General features: G+C 41.3%; 1 protein-coding gene across 1 annotated transcript in view; it reads right to left on the reverse strand.

The window, feature by feature from the left end:
- Window positions 1-27,708, reverse strand: part of LOC145401676 (UDP-glycosyltransferase UGT5-like) — a 137,909-nt gene that overhangs the window by 45,826 nt on the left and 64,375 nt on the right. Inside the window, exons 3-7 of the mRNA XM_080273864.1 lie at window positions 20,313-20,462; window positions 16,653-16,922; window positions 15,849-16,043; window positions 15,190-15,278; window positions 14,707-14,800 (exon numbers count right to left, since the gene is read on the reverse strand). Of these exons, the coding sequence (XP_080129990.1) occupies window positions 14,707-14,800; window positions 15,190-15,278; window positions 15,849-16,043; window positions 16,653-16,922; window positions 20,313-20,462 (798 nt within the window). The remainder of the gene's footprint in view (window positions 1-14,706; window positions 14,801-15,189; window positions 15,279-15,848; window positions 16,044-16,652; window positions 16,923-20,312; window positions 20,463-27,708) is intronic.

Raw genomic sequence — 27,708 nt, forward strand, 5'->3', positions numbered from 1 at the left:
AATGATATACGGCCACGGAACAACATCAGCGACTCGTTGATCATGAGCTTTTTGAAAAGCACCCCAAAAGCATTAGAATTTGCCTCTGAGGTTTTCCAAAACAGTCCTAATCTGATGCAAACTGTCTGTTGGGTCATTGTCACTGAAATGAAAGAACCTGAGGATGTTCAGGTACGTGTTCCGGGACATGCACTTGCCGAATACATCGACCCTAGTCAACACGTCGGTGGTTCAGTAGTCGACAAGCACATGTTTTTTTCACTAAGGGCATCAGCATCGTGAATGCCATGGACACATACATGGTGGTCACCATCACGTCTGTCCAGTGTCATATCCTGTAGGTCTCCCTCATGTGCCAGGTCAGCTGACATCTGTGCAATAACTCTATTTGTCTCGTCGCAAATTAGTGTCACGAGCTGCAGGTCAAAAAATGCCAGAAAATAGCTCATTATCAAGCTTGTTGCCGTCAGTCCAGTCGTGTCCCTGATTCTGGAGTTTGTCTCGTTGAAGTCAAACATCCTGGGTCGAAAGGCCGTCATCTCTTCCCACCTGTAGGCTGCACGTGAAGGGGAGAGTTGCACTACCCTCTGTTGCCTTCCACTCTGAATTTTCAGTCCTAAATGAGAAAATTGCCCATCCCCTGAGGCTAGGCTCTCCCACGGGGGATGAAAGTGAAGGGTCAGGTGGATTAGCATCTGGTCAGATCCAATGGGGTGCTTCTGAAAAGCCTAGTATTCCATCAGATGGCTCCACTATAGCAGTAAACACATTTCCGCACTGTTTAAAAAGCATAATTTTATTTGTTAAATATTTACACTGTTGTGTGAAATTGTGAATCATGGTAATGTCATATGCCGTAATATAAATAATACAAATAGAACACGTATATATAACGTATCATGAATTGTTTATATTTATCATAAACTGAAATTAAAATATCATGATGGCATGTAATGGCAATCCGCCATTTCAGTGTTCCTATATTATTTAATTTCTGCTACATTTAGTGCAAGTTAGATTATTAATACATAGTTTGTTCAGAGTGTAAAGTACGACTAGTGGGTATCTTGACTCTTCCAGTCTCTATGTGGGCAGAAATTTAATGTCGAGTAAATACTGGCATTCACCATCATAAATCATCCGGTCTGAGGAACCGTTCCAAAACCAAGATCGTTTACGCGTCATTTTTTGCCCGGTCTCACCGAGGACAGACGACTGGAAGGTAAACAAGCGAAGACATCGCCTCCAAGTGATCCACAAGATTCACACGGAGTCAATTCAGTATTCAGGATTATATATATATATATATATATATATATATATATATATATATATATATATACATAATTATATATATATATATATATATATATATATATATATATATTGAGTAAATACTACTGCATCCTCTTAAATGTCTACCCCCAGTGAGACTGCATCCAGGTCAAGAGGATTGGTATGAGCACAAGCTACTGACTCAGTCAGTGGAAGATCTTACAAACTTATGTGTGTGGACAGGTGGCCTGAAGACAGTTCTCACATGACCATACCATTAGGGACTTGCCAAGAGGGGGCAATGTGTGTGAGATATTGATGATAGGATGACCTTAAGGCATTTATTTGGTAGGCACTTGGTGAATCCGTGACATTACACGCCATCAAAATAAAATTTTTCATGGAAACTTGACATCCCTCGTGAAAAAACTTGAACACGGGACTGTCTTGTGGTGCGCATGCGTGAAGGAAGTGAGCTAAATGTTGAATGCCAGTATTTACTCAACATTAAATTTCTGCCCAAATAGAAACTGGATGAGTCTAGATACCCACTAGGCGTACTTTACAGTCTGAACAGAGAATGTATTAAGAACCAAATTTGCACTAAATGTAGCAGAAATTAAATAATATAGGGTCACTGGAAGGACGGATTGCCATCACATGCCATCAGTGATATTTTAATTTCCGTTTATGATAAATATAAACACTTCACGATACGTTATACAGTATATACGTGTTCTATTTGTATTATTTATATTTCGGCATATGACATTACCATGATTCACATTTTCACACAACAGTATAGATATTTAACAAAGAAAAATATGCTTTTTAAACAGCGTGGGGAATGTGTTTACTGCAACAGTAGAGCCATCTAGCGGAATACTAGCTTTGAAAGCACCCCATTGGGAATAGGGGAGTGAAGTCGCAGATTGACTCTCCCATACCACGTGTATGGCTAAAAATGAATCGTAATGCAGTTTCAAAAATACAAATAAGTCTAATTATTACAAGTAGAGAGAGAAAGCAGAAATAAGTACGTTTACAGATGGGGGAAAGCAAATTTGTTCCGTAATAACACGTTCACCTTTCTCTATCATTTTACCTTGTTCTTTTCGCAATGTATGTTGCTGTCTGTCTGTCGTGAGGGTGGGAAAGTGTGATATTTTCTGCCTGGGTAAGGGAAAAAGGTAAAGCTGTCTGTTTCCCAACACTTCACACGGTCAAAATAAGATAAGCTCGGATTATCGCACAGTAACTGAGTGCGATATCATACTCATGTCCAACGCACGAATATATTACTTTCTACGTGATTTTGCAATGATTGCGAGTAATTCAGTTATAAACAGGAAAAAAGGAATTGGATAACAATACAGGAACATACACTGATACTGGCAAGGCTGGCAGGGTGGAGTGGAAGGGGCTAAATGTTTGTTGGGGCTACCTTCATATGGTCAAATTACGATAAAATCGGCATATCACACGGTTGCCTTGTAAAACAGTATTTACCATACCCTATGCCTGTTCACTTACATTACAAACAGAATCTGCAATCATTACCACTCTACTGTATCTAGGGCAAAAAGACTGTAATGATCATATAAGAAAACAGAAGGTGGCTGGCATCTGAGAAATAAATACAGAGCAGAGTAATTACTCACCTTAAGTGCATGATGCGATGAAAGAAGTCAGTGCAGGCGAACTTTTCCTGATCTCTGCCCTCCCCTAGCATGTCAAAAGTCAATAGAGAACTCATTGTCTGCAGAACACAGTCTTTGTACAAACTTCACTTACAAAACATAATCTACTTTACACAATACCAGTATCTTACACTTCTATATCTTCCTTCGTAACACTCGTCCACACAGTCAGTACTTTGCAATGGAATGATACTCGGGGAAACAGGGAGTCAGAGAGGAACCTGGCACGAGCGGCACTGCCAGGTGGTCAACTTCTGCTGCCGTGGCCGCCTTTCCGTGGTGGTGCAGAGGTGGCAGTGCACCCGTGCACTCCTACCACCTCTGGTGAGACTTTGACCTTCAGGTGGTGGTGGTAACTTTTCAAGATAGTGCTGTGAAGTCCAGTCTCTCCCAGCAAGCCTGTTGGGTGTGTCTTGCACAACACTTGTATGCCCCCATGGCATTGACGACTGTGGACCGTATTCCTGTAGGACTTCATACAGCAAGTCGTGTATGAACTTACGCATACCGATCGTCTTTCCTGATTTCTGGATAGTAGTGATGCGCATTCAGGACACACACGTCCACCAAGTGGAAAAAGAGTTTCTTATATCACTATATAGAACGACGAATGCACTCCACACTACCAATCTGCATGTCACTTTTATCAACCAAACGCATATTTTGATTGTAGTCTGTGATTGCATTTCGCTTACGAATATGCTTGCCTGTCGCACAGTCTCGTTTCTCTGTGTCGACGAGAGTACCTGTTTGCACAGTTGACAGCATGTGCACATCATGCTTGTCTCCCCAATGCAGGGCAAGGAGATCCGTGCTTCACTGCAACACAACTGTGCCTCTTTCCTGCACGTCACCAAACTTTGGCATGCCACGTCTGTTGTACCATACGGTGCCACAGCAACCAATCCCACGTGAGAGCAGGTGCATTGCCAATTCAGGAGAGGTGTACCAATTATCTGTGTAGAGGATGTGCCCTCTACCCACATAATTTTCCATCATTTGCTTCACAACTGCACCAGAAATCCCAAGACAATCATTATGTTGAATATCAGTCATTACACCTGTGTAAATAATCATATCAAAGACAACACCCATGCAACATTCACACAGTACAAAGATCTTAATGCCAAAACGATGCCATTTTGATGGGATGTACTGCCTGAATGATATACGGCCACGGAACAACATCAGCGACTCGTTGATCATGAGCTTTTGAAAAGCCCCCCAAAAGCATTAGAATTGGCCCCTGAGGTTTTCCAAAACAGTCCTAATCTGATGCAAACTGTCTGTTGGGTCATTGTCACTGAAATGAAAGAACCTGAGGATGTTCAGGTACGTGTTCCGTGACATGCACTTGCCGAATACATCGACCCTAGTCAACACGTCGGTGGTCCAGTAGTCGACAAGCACATGTTTTTTTTCACTAAGGGCATCAGCATCGTGAATGCCATGGACACATACATAGTGGTCACCATCACGTCTGTCCAGTGTCATATCCTGTAGGTCTCCTCATGTGCCAGGTCAGCTGCCATCTGTGCAACAACTCTGTCTCGTCGCAAATTAGTGTCACAAGCTGCAGGTCAAAAAATGCCAGAAAATAGCTCATTATCAAGCTTGTTGCCGTCAGTCCAGTCATGTCCCTGATTCTGGAGTTTGTCTCGTTGAAGTCAAACATCCTGGGTCGAAAGGCCGTCATCTCTCTCCACCTGTAGGCTGCACGTGAAGGGGAGAGTTGCACTACTCTTTGTTGCCTTCCACACTGTGAGGCAGTCTTGTGCACCTTCCGTCCTCGCCGCTGAACAGTCCTGACTCCTTGTTCCGAGAAGGAGGACCCCAGGACACTGTGTGGTGATGAGGGGACACGGGATGTACTGGGCAGTGGTGAGGGGGCATGGGAGGTGTTGGGCGGTGGTGTGGGGACACGAGAGGTGATGGAAGGTGGTGATGGGGCATGAGAGGTGTTTGGCAATGGTGAGGTGGCACGAGAGACAATGCGAGGTGATGCAGTGGTGCCTGTGATGATGGTGGGTGGTGAGGTGGCCCTGGAGGTGGTGGTGGGTGGAGGAGAAGCACGGGCAGTTGTGGGGAGTGGTGAAGTGGCTCTTGAGGTGGTAGGAAGTGGTGAGGTGGAGCAAGAGGTTTTGCAGTATGGTGGGGTTGGGGTGGCATGATGTGGCAAGGCGATGCGGGCTGAGTGTACCTGCACTCCAGCCTTCCCTACCTCCCCCTCCTCTCCCTCAGTGAAGAGCCACTTCACTACCATTCGTCTCCTCTTCTTTGGTGGTGGAGCTGTATGACGAGGTGGTGGTGACTTTCAATCATTGTCGCTGTCTGTGGAACTGTTGTCCTCCTCAGTAGTGGGAAAGTGGAGTAGACTGTAGCACCAGTCAAGCAGGGCAGTACTCCCGAGGTGGATGGAAAGCTGATGACAGGGAGTTCTGGAGCTCCCGTTTCATCAGCCCTCAGGACTAGTTCCTGACCATCCCTCTTTGCTGAACTTTTTCAGTGTCTCAGTTACACAGTACAAATTTCTATAACTATCTACACCAAACAACATGCACAGTACACACTACGCTTTCTATTCAAAATTCATTTAAAATGGCGTCTCTTCACCAAGCCTCGGAGTCCCCAGAGGGGGGGAACATAAATGCCCCCACCATCCGCCCCTCTCCCGGTGACAACTCGAGATGCCTGGAACCACTGTCTGACTCTCTTCTTCTTCATTTCTGCAACATTCGCGGCCTTTCATCTAACTTTCGCTCTGTTGAGCACCACCTCTCCTCCTCTAAACCTCACCTTCTTTTTCTAACGGAGACTCAGCTGTCTGAGGCAACTGACAGCAAACCCTTTTCTGTATCCTCCTACTTTCTCTATACTCATTTCAAAGCCAAAGGTGGCTGTTGTGTATATATACGCAACGACTTATCTTGCTCTCGTGTTCCTGAACTCGATTCTTCTGAATTCTCTACACTCTGGCTTCGGCTTTCCTGTCATTCTCTGACTAAATATATCTGTGCTGTTTACTTATCCCCTAATTCTACTGACTATCAAACAATCTTCGACTATCTTACTTCTACGATGGAACACATTCTATCCATTTCTCCTTTCTCTGAAATCTCCATTCTAGGAGATTTCAATGTTCACCACCACCTTTGGCTCTCCTCTCCTTTCACGGATCCACCTGGTGAACAAGACTACATCTTTTCTATCCTTAATGACCTAGAGCAGCTTGTACAGCACCCTACCCGTATCCCAGACCGCCTTGGAGAGAGCCCAACATACTTGACCTCTTTCTCACAACTAATCCTTCTGCTTACTTTGTTAACCTTTCCTCTCCGTTGGGCTCCTCCGATCACAACCTTATCACCTTAACCTGTCCTATCACTCCGGTACGGCCTGTGGACCCTCCAGGGAAATGTCGTCTGTGGCATTTTGGAGCCGCGTACTGGGAGGCCCTCAGGCAGTACTTCTTTGATTTTCCCTGGAATGATTATTGCTTCCATGGCCGGGAGGCATTTGAGTGTGCCTTGCGCATTACGGAGGTTATTCTCTCGGGCATGGAAGCATACAGTCCTTTCTCATATCCTTTGACTAACGCAAGAAAGCCTCGGTTTAATCACGCTTGTTCTAATGCTGTCCGCAACAAGGAGAGGGCCTACAAAAGGTATCGGAGCCAACCCACCCCTGAATCACATCATCTTTACGTTTCTGCCCGGAATCGTGCTAAGTCTGTTCTTCACTCTACTAAAAATAATTACATCCATACTAAATGCTCTCAACTCTCCAACTCGAATTCTTCCCTCTCCTTCTGGCACCTTGCCAAAAATCTTTCTAACAACTTTATCTCATCATCCTTCCCTCCTCTTTTCTACTCTGATGGTTCTGTAGCTATTTCTTCTACAGATAAAGCAGATCTCTTCGCACAGACTTTCTCCTCCAATTCCACCTTAGACGATTCCGGTGCTGTTCCTCCATCTCTTCCCCCCTCTGACTTCCTCATGGCTGATATTAAAATTTCTTCAGTTGATGTATTTTCTGCCATCACTGGCTTCAGTACTAACAAGGTATATGGGCCTGATGGGGTCCCTCCTGTTGTTCTCAAGAACTGTGCTTCTGTGCGTACACCCTGCCTAGGCAAACTCTTTCGCCTTTGTCTGTCAACTTGTACCTTTCCTTCTTGCTGGAAGTTTGCTCTCATTCAGCCAGTCCCAAAGAAGGGTGACCACTCCCAACCCTTCAACTATCATCCAATTCCTTTAACGTTCTGTATTTCAAAAGTTTTCGAGTCAATTCTCAATAGAAAACTTTTAAGGCATCTTTCCTATCACAACCTTCTTTCCGATCGTCAGTACGGGTTCTGTCAGGGACGCTCCACTGGCGATCTTCTCACCTACCTTTCAGACTCCTGGTCATCCTCCTTTCGGGACTTTGGCGAAAGTTTTGCCATTGCACTTGACATCTCAAAGGCTTTCGATCGAGTCTGGCATAAATCTTTAATTTCCAAACTGCCCTTCTACGGTTTCTATCCTTCTATCTGTGCCTTCATTGCTAGCTTCCTTTCTGGTCGTTCTATAGCCGCTGTTGTAGACGGCCATCGTTCTTCTCCTAGATCTATCAACAGTGGTGTTCCTCAGGGCTCTGTCCTATCACCAACTCTCTTCCTTTTATTCATCAATGATCTTCTAAGCTGTACATCTAACCCTATCCACTCATACGCTGATGACTCCACCCTTCACCTTTCCATTCGGTTTCCACAACGCCCATCTCAACAGTTACTTCAACAAACAAGGGATGAGGCTATGGCACACCTAATGTCTGACTTGGTTCATATCTCTGACTGGGGTAAAAATAATATGGTTGTTTTTAATGCATCTAAGACTCAGTTCTTACACCTATCAACCCAACAAAATCTTCGACAGGTATACCCACTAATGTTTAATAATATTCAGCTTAATCCTGCATCATCCTTGAACATGCTTAGGGTTTCATTTACTCGGGACTTATCTTGGAAAGATCATATTACATCTCTTGTAAAATCTGCTTCCAAGAGATTGGGTGTGCTAACCCGACTCTGCTCTTTCTTTACCCCTGCATAATTGTTGACTCTATACAGGAGTTTTATCCGCCCCTGTGTGGAGTACAACTCTCATTTGTGGGGAGGCTCCCCACATACAGCTCTTCTCAATAGGGTGGAGTCAAAGGCTTTTCGTCTCATTTACTCTCCTCCTCTTACTGACTCCTTTCAACCTCTGTCTCGTCGCCGCAATGTTGCATCTTTATCTCTTTTCTATCGCTGCTTTAATGATCACTGCTCCTCTGAACTGTCTGCTTGCATTCCTCCACCTCTCCGACGCGCGCGTAGCACCCGTCTAGCAGCAAACTCTCATCCCTTTTCTGTCCAACTCTCTAATGCAAGAGTTAACCGTTACTCTCAGTCTTTCATTTATGCAACAGGTCAGCTCTGGACCTGTCTCCCTCTGTCTGTATTTCCTGCTGCCTATGATCTCCAGTCTTTCAAACGCAGTGTGTCCAGGCATCTCAAAATGATCGGATCTTGAATTTGGCTCTCTATTGTATTTTGTTTTTCTCTTGGAGGGAACTGTTACTGCGGGCTCATGGTCTTTGGTTCCTTCTTCCTCGCATAAAAAAAAAAACTCATCACCACTCTTCTCACTACTCCCCACTATACACCCCACCTGAATATCAGACTCTATTAGGTCCTTATCACTCTCTTGGAAACAGCTCCGACCTGATCTCGGGGTTGGTAAGTGGCCTATGGGGCAAGAGAGGGTGGTGCCAGGTGGGGGTAAGGGCCTGGAGACAGGTGGAACTTGAACGTCCATTCGTCACGGAAATGCTCGTTGTACTGACGTGTGGGGTGTATGGGAGTGTAGAGTAGGGTAGTCTGAAGACGTTCAGAACGTTCATTCACTTCCCAAAAATTTTTGCAGTTTTTTGTAGGCCGTGCTCAAACAACACTGTCTGCCATTTATCAGCTAAACATCATTCGACGCCGGCGGCCATGGAGGGGTTAATATCATGGGATGCCACGGTACACGTGTTGAAATTTATGTTATCAGTAATATAAAATTCAACACGTGTATCATGGCATCCTTTGATATTAAATCCCTATTTACTAATATACCCATTAACGAAACTGTAAACATTTGCACTGACCAATTATACAAGGAGAGTAACAAAGTTAATGGCTTTCCCCAAAACGACTTCCATTAGCTTCTGTTTCATCTACCTATCTATCAATCACCAGACGCCTTAATCCCTTATACGGGATGGTCACAAACAAATCACTTCCACGTCACCCTGTCCCCCGCCATTTCCCTTCCCAGCTCCCAATTCACAATCCTCCTCTCTCATATACCTCTCCACTCCATTCCTCCATCTCATCCTTTGCCTTCCCCTCTCTCTCTCCCCCTCCACCTCACTCACATACACTCTCCTCGTCAGTCTCTCACTCTCCATCCTCTCCACATAGCCAAACCACCTTAATGTGTTTCTCCTAATGCTTCCTATCACATCCACATCCACACCACAATGCTCCTCCACATCCTCATTTGCCAGTCTGTCTCTCCATGTGACTCCACAGACTCCTCTCAAAAAACTCACTTCTACTGCTCTGACTCAGGGTTGGTATCACAATACTGTTACGTAATAACTTTTTCAATTCCATGCTCACTTCCCTGTTTCATATCACTGCTTTCAAGGAACCAGCAACCTTTCTTCCTTGTTGTACCCTTTCAAGCACTTCACCCTCCAAACTTCCATCCTTACTCATCACACTACCTAAGTACTTAAACATACTCACATTTTCCATTTCTTCATCATCCAGCCTCACTGTACACTCACTGACTTCACCTCTCTCAAAAACCATAACCTTACTCTTCCCTACATTCACCTTTAAATTCCGTTTTTTACACACTCCCCCAAATTCATCCACCACGCCTTGCAGCTCCCCTTCATCTTCATTTAACAACACAGTATCATATGCAAACATCAGTACAGGGAGTTTCCAAACACTGCCCTCTCTCATTAGGGCCACTCCAACATTCACTGCCTGCCTTGTATCTCTTTTATAACCTCATCCATATACAGATTGAACAACCGTGGAGACATGAGGAGTAGACTGTAGCACCAGTGGAACAGGGCAGTACTCCCGAGGTGGATGGTAAGCTGGTGATAGAGAGAGCTGGAGCTCCCGTTTCACCAGCCATCAGGACTTGTTCCTGACCATCTCCCTTTGCTGAACATTTTCAGTGCATTCATTTACACAGAGAGGGTCCAGCATGCTCTCATAATACCTCTACCTTCAACTGTCTACACCACACTACATGCCCATAACATATCACACCTTCTATTTACTGTCTTTAGTAATGGCCGCTGCAATGTTACTAACAAATGAGGTGGTACCTCGGAAGTGAAGGATCGTTGTGGGGTGGATGTGGATGTGGTTGAGAAAATTAGGAGAAATACACTGAGGTGGTTTGGACATGTGGAGAAAATGAAGAATGAAAGACTGACTAAGAGGGTGTATGTAGGTGAAGTGGAAGGAGGGAGAGGGATGGGAAGGCAGAGGATGAGGTGGAGGGATGGAGTTGAGAGGTGTATGAAGGAGGGGGCAGTGAGTTGGGGGGAGGGCAGTCAAACGGTAAGTGACAGCAACATGGAGGCGTTTTGTCTGCGGCCACCCTTTGCAGGATTTGGGCGTCGGGCTATAGATAGATAGACAGACCTTGAGTTAGCCTACCTGTTACCTGAAAGAAAACCGCTTGTGGGTGGGCCACAAAGAAAAATACACAAGAAAATTATTTCACTCATTACTCAGGAAAATTGTGCTGAATGTGAGCATCAGTGTACCCTACCTGTTACCTGAAAGAAAACCACTTGTGAGCGGGACAGAAAGAAAATTTCCTGCTTGGCTATAACTAAATTATTTCACTCAATACTCGGGGGGAATTGTGCCCAATATGAGCATCAGTGTATCTGTGATGTAAAGTACAAATAATGTAAATTATGTAAAACATTTATATGATTTTCATGATAAACCTGATTAGTACAAAGCAGTCTGAATTATAGTACAAATAATTACCTTATAGTCAACGATAATGCTTCAAACAGCAACAACATTTATTTGTCAAAGTGCAGTTACCCATAACAGTGATGTCAAGTGCAGTTCTAAGTGTCCTACTAAAGGGAAAATATTATAGGCCTACTTCATGGAAGAAGTGAGTACAGAAAAACGAAGAGATATTTCCCTTCCCACACACCTACGGGGCATAGTGGCACTATAGAAAGGGTGGTAAACATTTGCGGGAGCCACATGGACAGGATGGTGACTCATTCTTACTATGGTAAGAAGTGTGGAAACGAGTGTAATTTTCCACATCCCTTCCAAGGCTATGCGGACAGTGTTGCAATCACCACTCCAGTCAGTGGGGTCAACGCTGGCCACCAAGGCTAAAGCCACGGCCAGTGGCACGCGGTCGGAGAAGCCCGGCACAACGTGAGAAACCACTCGTTTTCAGCTCATCCTTACTTATCATAGGACCATATAGAGACCTCGGGATACATTCATTGGAAAGAGGAAGAGTTGTTGAGTCTTATGAGCTTTTATATGCTTCTCTAGCTATTATAGTTTGGCAGACAGAGTTTAAAGTAAGGGTATTGTTTCCAAAATCTCAGAAATCCCCTGTAGGGAGGAGTGGGCGATGGCTGGGAACCGCCTACGGTTAACGGTTAATAGACTACACTTCCCACTTGCAGAAAGTAATGCTTCTTCATAGAGAGAGAGAGAGAGAGAGAGAGAGCCTGTGGTACAGTGGTAGAGTGTGCATTTTCGTACACGGGTGAACCAGGGTTCGTGCCCCGCTAGGGTAATAAACTTTGGGAGTGTTCACCCGGGCACATACTGCATTGGCAGACACAAGGGGTGCTGTGGTTGAACCAGTGTCGCTTACTATAAAGTATGCTTGCACGCAGTCGGCTTGCACGGGCCAATTACATTTGGTTCACAGACTACACACACATCCAAAGCCACTCCAACACAACAATTACACTTACAAGCACTTCTCACCCTACATACAATGCCTACTAGACAGCCTAAGCCACTTAGTAGAGATATATTGGCTGTATCGTCCCGACTTCGTTCGGCATAGGCCGGTCCTGCAGCGGATACTCAAACGGCTGATGATTATATATATATATATATATATATATATATATATATATATATATATATATATATATATATATATATATATATATATATATATATATATATATATATATATCATATCCAGCTTATGAGAAAAGGAAATGAAATGAAAATGAAAACAAAAAAAGAAAAAATAGAATTAGCGAAATTAAATAAGCTCATAAACATGAGAACCAGAGAGAAAAAAAAAAGAGCGAGAGAAACCTGGATCAGATCTAAGGAACCATTAAAAAAGAAAAAAGTCTGAAACAGATCCGACGTAAAATGGAACTCGGAAAGCAACAAATTACATCATTGCAAGAAAAAAAACGGTGAAGTCATTAAATGCAGAGATAAGATGAAGAGAGGTGAAGAATTTTACCAAGAACTGTATGCATCAATGACCATAGTACGAATAGCTAACTTTTCAGTTGATACAAGTGAAATACCTGAGGTAACACCAGACGAAGTAAACATTTCCCTTAAAAATACGAAAAGGGGGAAAGCTCAGTGAGAAGATGGAATAGCAGCAGATTTACTGTTGGATGCAGGAGTAGAAGTAAAAATCAGGCTTGCTCACTTATTAACTAAAAGTATAAGAAAGAAAAAAATTCCCAAAACATTGTGTAATGCAATAGTTATTTTACTTTACAAAAAAGGGTGACTTAAAAGATCGTAGTAACTATCGACCCGTTAGCTTATTATCAGTCATTTACAAACTCTTCAGTAAAGTCCTTACGGACAGAATAATAACAAATTTGGCGGAAATCCAACCTTGTGAACATTCAGGATTCCGAAGCGAATATTCGAATACTTATCATCTACACACAATGAATTTGCTAACTGAGAAAATTATAGATTGTAATAAACCACTGTGCTTAAGTTTTGTTGATTACGAAAAGGCATTTGAATCAGTGGAGCACAGTAATTATAAATTCATTGCAAGAACAAGGAGTGAAATGAACATTGTAAAACTGCTCGGAAATACATAAAAAGAGGGAACTGCTACAGTTAAAATACATAAGGACTCAGAGAATAATAAGATTGAGAAGAGCGTGCGTCAGGGAGATACAATTTCACAAATTTATTTACAACATGCCTAGATAGTATTTTCAGAAGGCTAGACTGGAAGAACAAAGGCGTAGAACATAGATGGAGAAAAGCTAAACCATTTGAGATTTGCCGATGACATTGTCCTAATCTCAGAAACAACAGAGGCATTGCAAGAAATGTTAAATGGCCTGAACAGAGAAAATCTCTATCAGGGATAAAGATGAACTGGAGTAAAACTAATGTTTAATCCAAATACACCAAATAGCGTCATTAGAATAAGCGAAGAAAGTCTTGAGGAGGTCGAAGAGTGCAATTACTTGGGGCAAATAATAAAATTAACGAAAGATCATGATAGTGAAATACAAAGATGAATTACAATTGGATGGAAAGCTTTCTGTAAACATAGAGATATTACGAAAAATAGCATGCCAGTTTGTATGAAACAAAAAATTAATAACAAATGTATAAATCCAGCTATGACTTATGGTTGTAAGACCTGGAAACTGACAAAATCGATGGAAAAGAAACTAATCCTTTCTCAGAGAGCAATGGAAAGTTCAATGTTGGGAATATCTTTAGGAGACAGGAAAAGACCAACTTGGGTTAGAGAGCAGACCAAAGTCAAAGGCATTATAGAAGTTATGAAAGAACAAAAATGGAGGTGGGCAGGCCATGTAACAAGAAAAAGGGATAACTGATGAAGGAAGAGGTTGACTGACTGGACACGAAGAGACTGTAAGCGTAGCAGAAAAGGCCAGACAGGAGGTGGCGAGATGAGATTAAGGAATCTGCAGGGGAAAATTGGCATAGATTGGCTCAATGAATTCGTGGAGAAGTTTGTGCAAGGACTTTGTTCTTCAGTGGACTTGTAATGACTGATAATGATATCTATCTATCTATATCTATCTATCTATCATCTATTTCTCTCTCTCTCTCTCTCTCTCTCTCTCTCTCTCTCTCTCTCTCTCTGTGCATATATATATATATATATATATATATATATATATATATATATATATATATATATATATATATATATATATATATGGTGCTATGTGGATTTGAATCACTCATATCTATCTATAATATTATGAAACTGACAACCATAAAACAGACTGTGAAAGAAAGCAGTGACTGCTGCCATAACTTAAGACAGTACAAAAAGTTGATACAGTGCCTGTAGAAAGAAGTGTGCCATTATTACTACTTTGTCTTATAGGCCTCAGATGATGGGATGGCATATATCTAAAATGTTAAACACGAGAGTCTTGGGTACAGATATGCTACCATAGTGTGGGTTACATACTAATGATAAATGAAGTTTTGTAAGCAGTCTAATTATTAAGCAACGTTAGAGATGATTATGCTTTGAAATGCTTCATAGTTTACTCAAATACTGAACTGTTTTTCTTTTTCCGTGGCGAAAACTAAAACTTCGTTATAAGCATAAGTACACTGAGTCCTTTTTACCTTAGGGAGAGGCTGTGAAGGTTGACAGTGGATGCCCCCTGCATGTACAACAGCTGGGACAATTGGTCGATGTGGCAAGTCAACTGTTTTCACACTGTTGAGACAGAAGATAACTTATGTGTTAACGAAGAAGTTACTGCAGGTATGAGTGGTTTCAGAAGACACAATGTATGCTTCAGTGGTAAAATGTTCATTTTACTAATGACAGAAAACTTTAGATGTGTTTGTCATGGCCACCCTAGATAATCTGGGATTACGATTCACCCATCATAACTTGGCGACGATTTTTTCCGTTTCCAGTTATTTTACATATCTTGGTGACAGAAAGCAAATCTCTTACCTTTTCCATAGCACCTCCTTATGAGTAACATTTTATTCAACATTCAAGATTTGAAAGACTGAAATTTTAAGCCAAGGTGAAGTGGAAATAATAGACAGACAAGAAGAAATGAGCGCTTCCCAGTGAAGTACATTACACCTTACCTGTTAATGAGTACGATACTGGAATTGTAGCGGATGGTATGCATACTGGGCATATCTTCTGGGCACAGACCTCGACGGCGACACTCATTCTCAATACTGCAATGCCAGAATTTACACAGCACAGTAAAAATATTTTTTCTTAAACAGCATCATCTAAGTATTAACTACTTCACTCTGATGACCCAATACTGATTTTAGTTTTGCTATTACTTGACAGTTTTCTTAACTTATGGGGAATTTTTCATAATAGCATGACTTTAATGGAGAGTGTTTCCTAGCCTTATACAACAAGAGATTTCTCATAAGTTTACATTTCAGGTATTTTGAGGCAGAGTGAGATATAATGGCATTATTGCAGTGTTGGCATTATACACATTATCAGCTCTCAGCGTCCACATATGATCAACAACCAGCTAACACCATCATTTTCCGTTCCTACAGGAAACTGTTATAATATCACATAACGTTCTTCATACTACAGTTTGCACTCATACATTCAGTACAATAGAGCAACAGTACACCGTAGAGCACTGACCTGTACAGCTTGATATATAAGATTAAGGTATTTAATATTTAAAGACTCCTTAATTGTTTCACATCTAACATTGTAAACAAGATATTTCAGAAAACAATATTAACAAACATAATAAAAATATCACGTACCTACGCGTTAAATGTCCATTAAAAATCCCATATATGACCTCTGAGAGGGTATTGACAGCCCGTTGTGTAAAGGTCATTGGATGTGTGAAAGGAAGGAACTTGATAGGAACAAAAGAAGGGAAACTTGGATTTCCTGTGATATCAGAAAAAGGACTGACCAGTCCAGCTGGAAAAACATATATGAAAGGCACCTGTGGAGGAAATAAACATATGAGGCAGTATTAAAACAAATCAAAATACAACAATAGACAACAACAGAAGCGGCAACTGAATGTATACCAGCTTATATCAGTTAATAAGAAATGATCTCAGACACACCTGGTAATCAACACAACATACTGCACTGCAATATACTCAATTGTGTGCTGTTGTATGAAGACAAAGGATGAAAACTGGTAATATTTGTTATTCAAAAGAAAAACAAATCACACAGAGCTCTTGGAGAGTTCTGAGCGATTTTCTTATGAACGATTGCTCATCAGGTCACTGAAGATAGTTCTTTTTTGTTTAACCTTACTGTTAAAATCTTTTTTTTTTAATGTGCAGTGTCACCATGGACTGCGTAAATCTTGTTTTAAGTGCGTGTGTGTGTAATTGCCACACTTAGTCATTAACAATTCCTTGATTATGAAGTTTTTATGCTTTATAATTTATAATGTTTTGCTGGAAATAATTGCCACTTTAAGCACTGTTTCACGGTCTACTTTTCACTAATGCATCTAGGGTGGTAAATGTGAAATTACTGATTCACGTAAGAAACATGGCACAAATAGTAAGAGAATACATAAAAGAAAATTTACCTTCATTCGGTGAACAACTGACAGAAAACAGTCAGAGAACGCTGCAGAGAGCATTATAAGATCAAACTCTTCGGTTAAAAGATTTTGCATTTCTTCCTTTTCTAAGGCATCAGAACAGATTCCAGGTATCTCCCGGATGACGGTAAGTAGTCCCGTCATTTTACTATCAGACGTGTTGGGAGCGATTCTCGAAACATCCAAGTCGGGCAGCACAACCTCTCGCACGTTCTTACGAAGATTTGACGGTTGGTAAGCAGACACTACTGTGATCTGCAGAATAACACAACTGAATAACATCATTCGTTATTTGTATATTTCAGACTTTATACGTAAATACCTGATTGCTAGACAATTTTGACTACCTCTCTTAAAAATGACCTCATTTTCCCCTATTACTTAGTAAATCCAATGGGTCATTGTAATTTATTGCTTACATAATGCCATTCAGGGGAAGACAACTGATTATTATTGCCTTACATGTTTAGTCCTGGGAATTTGGACTTCTGATGACTAATAACGATGTAAGGCCATAAAAAATGGAAAGGAAAAAATTATCACACATCTATTACTGTTGATAAAAGATGAGTTGAATTTCTATGCAGCCTTTATAACCTATTCACTGCAGTAATGCCATTTTACCTTAATCCATTCTTGCTCATCGAAAGTCATATTATTAGATTTAGGATTGATTCTTTGATTTCAAATGATTAGTAACTTCCTCCACTACCACTTGCACTTGAAAAGGTCTTTCCCAAACTTACAAATATAATCTTGGAGTTGCAGAATTAAAATACAGATGGTGTCAATCCGATGAGTGGATCCAGGGATGTCTCTCAAGCTGCCAGGGCAACACCCTTGACTTATCACAGTAAGGTAATACCCAGTACTGTACATATATATAACGCATTTTTTACTTGTCATTATGTTTATTTCTGCAACACAAACCATCCTTGCTGAGAAATGTTGCTTAGTTGATTAAGAGCAAGGGGATGTCGAACACTCATTTCTTTGGAAAATGACGTGGGCAACATCTCAAAATTATTCCTGGATCCGCCTCTGCATTCACTGGTGTTGGAGGAATAATTACCTGGTTTACATTTACAACGGCGTGTATATAATCAAATACAGCAGTGTCAAAATTTACCATTCCTGATTATATATTCAATGGTATAATTACAGTATTTAAGAAGGCAAGGACAGTGACTGATATTACAGTTTTTGCTACTATTCAAGACGAAAAGGGGTGCAAGGAACAGCATAGTGGTATGAAGATGTGAGACAAGCTGTGGCACAGAACAATAATGCACATAGTGAGAGGATGGAAAGCAGAGGCACGGGAGAAGTTGAGAGACTGAAGGGGAAGTTATTCGTGGAGAGGAAACGAAAGGTGAAGAGATTAAGAAGGGAGAGTAAGGAGAGAGTGGTTGAGGAATTAGAAAGGAATTTGAGTGTAAAGTAGAGGGAATGTAAGAGAATATTCTGGAAAGAGGTAAAAAAAAGTTAGAAAGGGCGATAAAGAAGTTGGTAGGAGAGTGAAAGACAAAAAAGTTAGATTGATAGTGGAGGGAGAAAAAGTGATCAGACGAAGAGTACATTTTAAAGAATTGTTAAACATGGAGAAAGTAATGCGAGTATAAATGGCTGAGGAAAGGCTGGGAGAAGGATGGAGGTGAAAAGGGAGGAAGAGATCAGTAGAATGGAAGTAGTGAAAGCAGTGAAGAAAATCAGAATGGGGAAAGCCTCAGGAATTGATGGAGTGTGTGGTGAAACGTTGATGCATGGGGGAGAGATTGTAGTAGAATGGATATAGAAGATGTGCAGATTGGCCTGGGAGGAAGATAGAGTCCCAGACATTGAAAGTCAGAAGTCAAGTATAATTATTCGCTTATACAAATGAGAAGGGGAAAAAGAAGTTACTGGTAATCATTCAGGCATTCGTCTTCTTAGTTTAATAGTAAAATTATATGGTAGGATACTTACTGGCGGAGCAAAGGAAATAACAGGGGAATTAGTTGCGGAAGAACAGGGAGGGTTCAGGAGGGGAACAGGTTGTGTAGATCAGATATTCATTCTTAGATCGTTAGTGGAAGAGCTTCTAGAGAAGGCAAAAGAGTTGTATGAGGCTTTCATTGATTTGGAGAAAGCATATGACAGAGTGGATAGAGGAGAAATGTGGAAAATATCAAGAATATATGGAGTAGGTTGGAAGTCAATGAATGACGTGAAGAGTACAAGAGGATGCCAAGACTGCCGTGCGTGTGGATAATGAACTGAGTGAATTTTTCGATCTGAAGGTTGGATTGCAACAGGGTTGTGTCATGTCTCAATGGTTGTTCAGTCTATTTATGGATGGGGTTATAAGTGATACAAGGAAGGTAAGTGGATATTGGAGTGGCCCTGATGAAGGAGAGCAGGTTTGGAAACTTCATGTACTGTTGTTTACAGATGATTCAATACTGTTAAGTGAAAACGAAGGGGAACTGCAAGGTTCGGTGAATGAGTTTCGGAGAGTGTGTAAGAAATAGAATCCAAAGGTGAACGTAGGGAAGAGAACAGTTAAGATCCTTTAGAGAAATAAAGTCACTGAATGTACCTTGAGGTTGGATGAAGAGGAAATGGAAATTGTGAGTGCATTTAAGTACTTGGACAGTGTGTTGAGCAAGAATGAAAGTTTGGAGGATGAAGTGCTTGAAAAAGTACAAGGAAGAAAGGTTGCCGGTTCTTTGAAAGCAGTGAGAAGAAACAGGGAAGCGAGCATGGAAGTAAGAAAGTTGCTGCATGATAGTAATTGTGATACCGTGTCTAACATATGGAAGTGAAGCTTGGACCATGCTGAGAAAAAAACATGTCAAGAGAAAGGGCAGTGGAAATGAATTATTTGAGAGGAGCACGTGGAGTTACATGGAGAGACAGACTTACGAATAGGGAAGTGAAGGAGCGTTGTGGTGTGGATGTAAGAGAACGCGTTAGGAGAAGTACATTAATGTGTTTTGGTCATGAGATGATGGAGAGTGAGAGATTTACAGGAAGTGTGTATGTAAGTGAGCTAGATGGTGGAAGAAGAGGGGGGAGGTCGAGAATGAGATGGAAAGATGAAGTGGAGAGGTATATGAGTGAGTTGGGTGTAAGCTTGGGGGGGTGGAGTCATATGGAGAGGAACAGGGCAAAATGGAGACGATTTGTTCGTGGTCGCCCTTGCGCGATTAAGGAGTTTGGCAACAGATAGATAGCTAGTTACTATTCAGAGTGGTTCATATACAACGCTCCTCTTGCACTTCACCAGTAGAACTCTTGTATTGCACAGGGCGAAAGAACAACAGTTCTTATTGCTGGAGAAATCACGCGCCCCTGCCCAATAGTTCATAGGTAGGCAATAATGTAGAAAGTTTTGAGAGTGTTGGAAGAGAAGTGTGTAAAAATTTTGTGTAATGGCTCTGAGGGTAAGTGGTAGTCTGTGGGATTATATTTATATGAGGAGGATTGGCAGATGCATTTACTACCATCCACACCGCCTGAGGTTCCAAAACAGTGGATAAAGGGGGTAATACTGCATGAGGAAAACTCTCTCTCTCTCTCTCTCTCTCTCTCTCTCTCTCTCTCTCTCTCTCTCTCTCTCTCTCTCTCTCTCTCTCTCTCTCATGTGTGTGTGTAATAAGTCACCTGATTGCCATGGTCTGCCAGTGCGTTGACGATGCCCATAAAAAAGTTCTTGTGGCTCTTTGACGCTACAGGACTGAGGAAGAGGATACGACCCGCCTGCACAGGTGACACACACGCCACCGCAGCCACCAGCAGCAACCACACCCGCATCTGCACACCACAATGTACTGTACAGTTAGGGGAGCTGGGGGTTAGGTGGTTTGCATGGACACCCATCTTAATACTGTGTCAAACAATGATTTTGCCTCGTGTTGAGTATTATAAAGTACTGTATGGATTGGTCTGCCAGGTATCTTCTGACCTTTGAATTGTTAAAACAGCTGTTGGCACATTCAGTTTTGATGCTGATGTTACTTTTTGTCTCTAAGAACCAGTAGTTCTTCGGTCATCTTGCTCTGATAGGTCGTTTTTGCATGTGAACTCTAAGTTATATAATACTCGTAAAAAGCCTTTATCAATAAAACTGTTGACTTTTCCTTCGGATCACTTCATTGTTATACCCCCTCCCCTCGCCGCTCCCCTCTCCCATAACTTTGGTACAATATCTATCGGGTGGGGAATGAACTGGTATGAACTGCTTCATTCCTCAAACTTCACATGCTTCAGGGTCAAACTACGATTGTGAGCCGTGCAGGATTTTTGTTGCTGACTCTGTTCAGCTAGCAATATTAATAAAACGTACTATGTATTGCAAACTGAAGTAATCTGGCATACCAGTTTCACAGGTAGCAATGTACACCAACAAAAAAAAAAAAAAAATCAGAACTCTTTCTGAGTGAGAAACATTGACACACTGGACGAAAGATCTGAAAATAAACTGAGCTGTCATGCGTGGCTGGTATCCCTGATCTGCTTAGCCTTAGGTCCGCATTCATAGTGGCATCAGAGGCTTCGTAGCACTGCCTACAAAGCACTTTGTTTTGAACAGAATTATCACTGCCTTTTATAATTTACTTTTTTTGTGAGTCCGAATCTGGGCATAGGCTTTACAGCCTGCTCTGAAGGGCCAGCAGTCCTCCTACATACCATACCCCTTACATGTCACCACTTCGGTGCTGATACCCACTGTCCATATTGAATAAATGCTAGGGCTGTCTGATATAGGAGAGGTGTATTGGTATTAGCGGGGGTATTTTTACATGTCGGCAGGTCTTCTGGTAAAGTATTATTTTTATGAAATTCAGATCCTTAACCCAAGGCGTCCCGTCGATGTATGGGCACGTCGCAACGTTTTGTCACAGCTAGTCCCATCGACGTAGCAGTTTTCGTGCAATTGGAAGGTTCATAATTTGCACAATTTTCAATTTTTGCACGTGATTTTTGGTACCTATACATGGGACACCTTCCTCTACAAGATGCCAGGCAGGGACAATGCCTTACCCCGCATGATCCCCCCCCCCCCGCACGCCAATGTCTCGGCAATTCACCTGTTATCAGTGACCTGGCCAATAAAGACATTCAGGGCCAGAGTGATTCCCCAATCGATGACAATGTGGAGGACAAAGTTTACGTAGCATTAGAGGAAGAAACAGTCAGAAATGATGATCAGGTAATGTCGCCAAAAAAGGTTAGGTATGTCGATGTGTTCGTGAGTGAAACAATGCTCATATTGCCTATATTACTGTGTGAAAACCAGTATTCTCTCGTATTACATATAAATTCGTATCAAATAAATAAATAAATACCGTTTATGAGTGGTGTGGAATAGTTACGCTCCCATAGAACTCGTTTTCTTTGGAGCCAGCCTGATAGAAGGTAAGCAGTACTGCGAGCTGTATCGTGAATTTTAAACCTCAGGTGAGCGATTTCTGTATGAATTTTCGATGTTTCTCACCAAAAGCGGAGGTTTGAGCCAAAAAAAAAAAAAAAATCCAAAATTGGTCGGGATTGGGGGGAGTCAGTGGTGGAAAATTGGTTGCGACAGGGCGGGTTAAACTGTGCCCTGCCCCAGCGGGAATTACAACCTGGGTCCTGTAGGAATGCAGATCACCTCCCCACCGATATTAGTATCAACATGATTTTCATTAAAATTATAAACGAGGATGTTGATGTGTAGTGGACAGAATAAATAGTTATCTAAGAAGTGTTACGAAAGAATCCGAAACCATTTTAAATATGAGCACTGCTCATTCGATGCTGAAATTGTTTAAGCTGAAGCAATTTCATAGGCAACACAATTCCTTACATTACATGCAGATCGAGAACCATTTGAGGTAAAAGCCTATCCTAAAATAATTGTATATGCCTACTGATCATCCCCTTCACGCTATCACCTTCAACAAACTGGTGGTATACTGTATATCATTCTCAATTTTCGTAAGCCATGGACTACTACACTCACGTGTCGCTTATGCCGTTAATTTATAAAAATGGAAACAAGCATCAGAAAATGAGCCCAGTAAGGCATATGGATTCACGGAGTGTCAAGTATACAGTTCTAAAGCAATACTATATTATGATACATACTGTGTATACTTTATAGGCATTGTTCATGGGGTGTTGTATATACTGGACAGTTAGGCCTATAAAGTTTGCCCTTAAATCCATTCTTAAAACGTTAATTGTTCTTGTCACTTCATCACAGTGTGTAAGAAAGCCCTAGGGTGGTAAAATCGGATTCAACAGGTGCAAAGTAGACAAATAGAACTTTGATTTCCATATTATCTAGAGGCATAAGTTCTGAGACTCTGCTTTGGATATTATGTCTATTGCCATGAATTATCCATTGTACACATGAAACTACAGGAGCTATACTCTATCTAGTGAGAGAGAGAGAGAGAGAGAGAGAGAGAGAGAGAGAGAGAGAGAGGGAGAGAGAGAGAGAGAGAGAGAGAGAGAGAGAGAGAGAGAGGAGGGGGGCAGATCAGGTCAGGTGTAACAACCCTTAACGTGTGCTCACGGCAGAGAGAGAGAGAGAGAGAGAGAGAGGGAGGGGGAGAGAGAGAGAGAGAGAGAGAGAGAGAGGGAGGGAGAGAGAGAGAGAGAGAGAGAGAGAGAGAGAGAGAGAGAGAGAGAGAGAGAGGGAGAGAAAGAGAGAGAGATTAGATCAGGTGTACCAACCCTTAACATGTATTCATGGCTTCCGTGCCAGTAATTGTTGCAAACAAGTACTCGTGGGCCCTTCGGGCCCCTTGCACTTGCTCCTGCGGAGGGCTCTCGTGCTGTTAATATATATTTTAGTTACAGCTGGGGCAAAAAATTCTATGGAGATCCTATGCCGACGCCAAGAGCAACGTTGTTTGGTCAGATTATGATAGCTTATTAAATATGGTGAAAGTTTTTCAATCGTGATGGGACTAAGTTTTTTCACATCAGCGAATTTTTTGCGATTTTTGTGCCAATTTTGGTACGATTAGCATATGTAGTTTCAGCTGCCCAAAATACACACACACACACAAACACACACTAGCCAACAGCCACAATGAACGGACGTCTCTTGACTGCTCCCAGGCCCAGGCCCAGCCACCGCTGCAAACCTTAAGTAGTTTCCAGGAATTATGTTTGTCCTGTCTCCTATGGTCTTGTTTTAAGTTTAAAATACTGTAAGTAAATATAGACTACCAAAAATGTAAAGATTTATTGGCAAGAGTATACATGAATGTTTGTAGTATTTTCGGTAACAGCTGTTTTTGGTACTGTAACCAACATTAAACATGGCTGATAATGTAAACATTGAGGGACTCGAATTTCCAGGATTTGATAGAAATACTAATGACATGGATCTGGTTAAAACATTGATTATGAGGATTAGTGAACTTGAAAAGAAAGTGGAGAATCTAGTGTTAAAGGACGTGTCTGAGAATACGGAGATCACTATAGAGAGTCTGATCCAGTCCAATGAGACGGTGAATGAGGAGATTAGAAATTTGAAGCGTGAAAATATCGAATTGAAGAGAAAACTAGAAGAGAGTACTAATAAAACGGAGAAGGTGAGTAGTGTATTAGAAGAGCATAAGGCAAAGTGGGCAAACGTAGAAGAAGAAAAGAAAGAAGTGGTCAGCTTAGGAGAAATCATCCAGAAAGAAAGGGAAATGAACAAGAAAAAAATGGAAGAAAACGTAGTGAAAATACTGAAGAAAAAAAGAGAAAATAGTGAGAGAAACTGTAGAAAGGAACAGATGCGTGGTGATATTTGGAAACAGGGAGGAGGAAGAAAAGGTTAGATCCATGAGACTCGAGAGAGACACGAAACTTGTGAGAGGAATATTAGGCAAGATTGATCCCGAGGGAGACAAGTGGGTAAAAGAAATTGAGGGAGTAGGGAGGATAGGACCTTATAAGAAAGGGGAAACAAGACCAATGAGGGTCAAGTTGTCATCAGAAAGTGTAGTAAATTATATACTTAAAATGACCTGGAAATTAAGCAAAGAGGCAGGGATGGAATATATTATAATAAGAAAAGATTTGAATGAAGAAGAAAGAGAAGTTTTAAAATCATTGAAGGAACAAGTAAAGGAAAAAAAAAATGATAAATGAGCAGAGGAAGAATGTAATACTTTTAATCTGGAGAGTGACGGATATGAAAGTAATGAAGTGGTATGTAAGGAAATAGAATTGAGTGAAACTTAGGGGGATGGCTATGGAAGATCAGAAATTGAGGAAGTGGTACAGATGGAGAGAAGGAGAGAAGAGGGTGTAAAAAACATCAAAAATAATTTGAAGGTGATATATACTACCGTAGATGGTTTAATATCGGCAAGGCTTGAAATTAACGATTTCTTGAGAGAACACGAACCTGATGTCATGTGCTTTGTAGAGACTAAATTAAGAGAAGATATTGATGTTCATTTGAGAGATGGTAAAGACAAACTGTGGAGAAGAGACAGGAAAGAAACAATGGGAGGAGGAGTGATGATAGCTGTGAAAAACAGCATAAATGTAGATACCGTGGAAATGGGAGAAGGCAGGGCTGAAGTGATATATATGAAATTGGAAACTGGAGAGAATGTCAAGAGAGATATGGCGGTAGTGTATGTCCCCCCGAAGACGAGAGCATGGAATGATGACGAATACCAGGAGATGTTGTCAGATATGGCTAGTTATTTACAAAAAATAATTGAGAAAAGCAACAATATTTTGGTGGGTGACTTTAACTGTAAAGAGGTGAACTGGGAGGAATGGGACTCAGGAAACAGCGAGGATTCTTGGGGCACTATATTATTAAATATAATAATGAATAATGTGATGATGCAATGGGTCAAAGAAGAGACAAGGTTCTGAGGTGAGGTTTACACCAGCAAGGTTAGATTTACTGTTTATCAAAGAACCCGATGTAATAGAATCATTGAAATATTTCTGTCCTATAGGAAAAAATTATCATGTGGTCATTGAGTTCCAGATGATAATAGGGAACGTCGAGCCAAGAGACGAGCTTCATAGACAGGGAAGATACAGCTTTGGGAAAGCAAATTTTACAGGATTGAGACAATTTTTTGAAAATGCGGATTGGAGAAAATTCAGAGAAACAAGAGAGATGCAGAGGAAGTGGGATATCTTTCTAGATCTCTATAATCTGGGGGTGGAAACATTTGTACCAAGAGTAAGAGAGAAAGAAAACAGGAAAAAGGAGTGGTTTAATAGAAGGTGTATGACAGCAAAAAAAGAGAGAGATAAGGCGTGGAACAATTGGAGAAAGAGAGGTAACAACAGAACAAAGGAAGAATATAAAAGAACTAGAAATGAAATCACAAGAATAGGTAGAGAAGAAGAAATGAATTTTGAAAAAGGTATAATAGACAAATGCAAGGATGAACCCAAACTGTTTTATAGATTTGTTCATGGCAAACTGAAACAAAAGGAAGGAATCACCAAACTGAAAGTAAAAGGAGAGGTCTATAAAGATGCAGCAATGCAAGCTGAAATAATGAACAAATGTTTCCAATCGGTTTTCACTAATGAAAAAGAGTTTGTGGAAAGGGAGAGAATTATTAGAAATGTACCGGTGATAAAAGATATAAAAGTGGAGGTACAGGAAGTGTATAAATTACTGGAAACTCAAGATGTAAGGAAAGCCCCAGGACCTGATGGAATTTCTAATTGGATACTGAAGGAATGCAGACAATAACTGGCGGATAAAATTCACAGTTTAATCGTGTGTTCTCTGGAAGAGGGGAAAGTGCCACAAGAATGGAAGAGCACAAATGTAGTACCAATTTATAAGGGAGGAAACAGGGAAGAACCCCTGAATTATAGACCAGTGTCTCGAACCAGCATGGTAGCAAAATTGTGTGAGAGAATCCTGAGAGACAGATGGATAAAATATCTAGAAGAGATGAATATTTTGGCTGAATGTCAGTTTGGATTCAGAAGTGGAAGGTCATGTGTTTCCAACTTGTTGAGCTTTTACTCAAGAGCGACTGCCGTGGTACAGGAGAGAGATGGTTGGGTGGATTGTGTGTACTTAGAGAAGGCCTTTGACAAGGTACCTCACAAGAGACTAATATGGAAACTAGAATATATAGGAGGACTGAAGGGGAAACTCCTGGAATGAATGAGAGACTTTTTGAGAGACAGACAAATGAGGACAATAATAAAGGATAGGATGTCTGGCTGGAGGGAAGTAACAAGTGGAGTCCCTCAAGGCTCGGTGTTGGAGCCAGTAATGTTCCTGATTTACGTAAATGATATGGTAGATGGAGTGAACAGTTATTCAAGTCTGTTTGCTGATGATGTAAAGAACTTGAGGAAGGTAGAGGTTGAGGAGGATTGTAATATGCTGCAGGAGGATCTGGATAGGATACATGATTGGAGCCGGACATGGGAAATGAAATTTAACCCATCACGTCCCGACCACTTTCGCACCTCCGACACCCCCCAGTCCTGACCATTTTTGGATTTTTTTTTTTTTTTGACTAAAACCTCCGCTTTTGGTGAGAAACATCGAAAATTCATAGAGAAATTGCTCACCTGAGGTTTAAAATACTCGATACAGGTAGGAGTACCTCCTTACCTTACAGGGATTTCTATCACACCACTCCTAAACAGTATTTATTTATTTATTTGGTACGAATTTATATATAGTATGAGAGTATATTGGTTTTCAAACAGTAATATAGGCATTATAAGCATTGTTTCACTCACTAACTCATCACCATTCCTGACCTTCTTTTGCCACATTACCTGATCATCATTTCTGACTGTTTCTTCCTCTAATGCTATGTAAACTCTGTCCTCCACATTGTCATTGATTGGGGAATCACTCTGGCCCTGAATGTCTTTATTGGCCAGGTCACTGGTAACAGGTGAATTGCCGAGTCAATGGCATGCGGTGGGGGGGAGGTTATGCGGTGTAAGACATTGTCCCTGCTTGGCATCTTGTAGAGGAATAGAGGAAGGTGTCCCGTGTATACATATGAAAAATCAAGCGTGAAAATTGAAAATTGTGCAAATTAGGGAC

This window comes from Coenobita brevimanus, chromosome 56, assembly GCF_032717465.1.
Source record: "Coenobita brevimanus isolate Jiangsu-jjx chromosome 56, ASM3271746v2, whole genome shotgun sequence".
Classification (NCBI taxonomy): domain Eukaryota; kingdom Metazoa; phylum Arthropoda; class Malacostraca; order Decapoda; family Coenobitidae; genus Coenobita; species Coenobita brevimanus.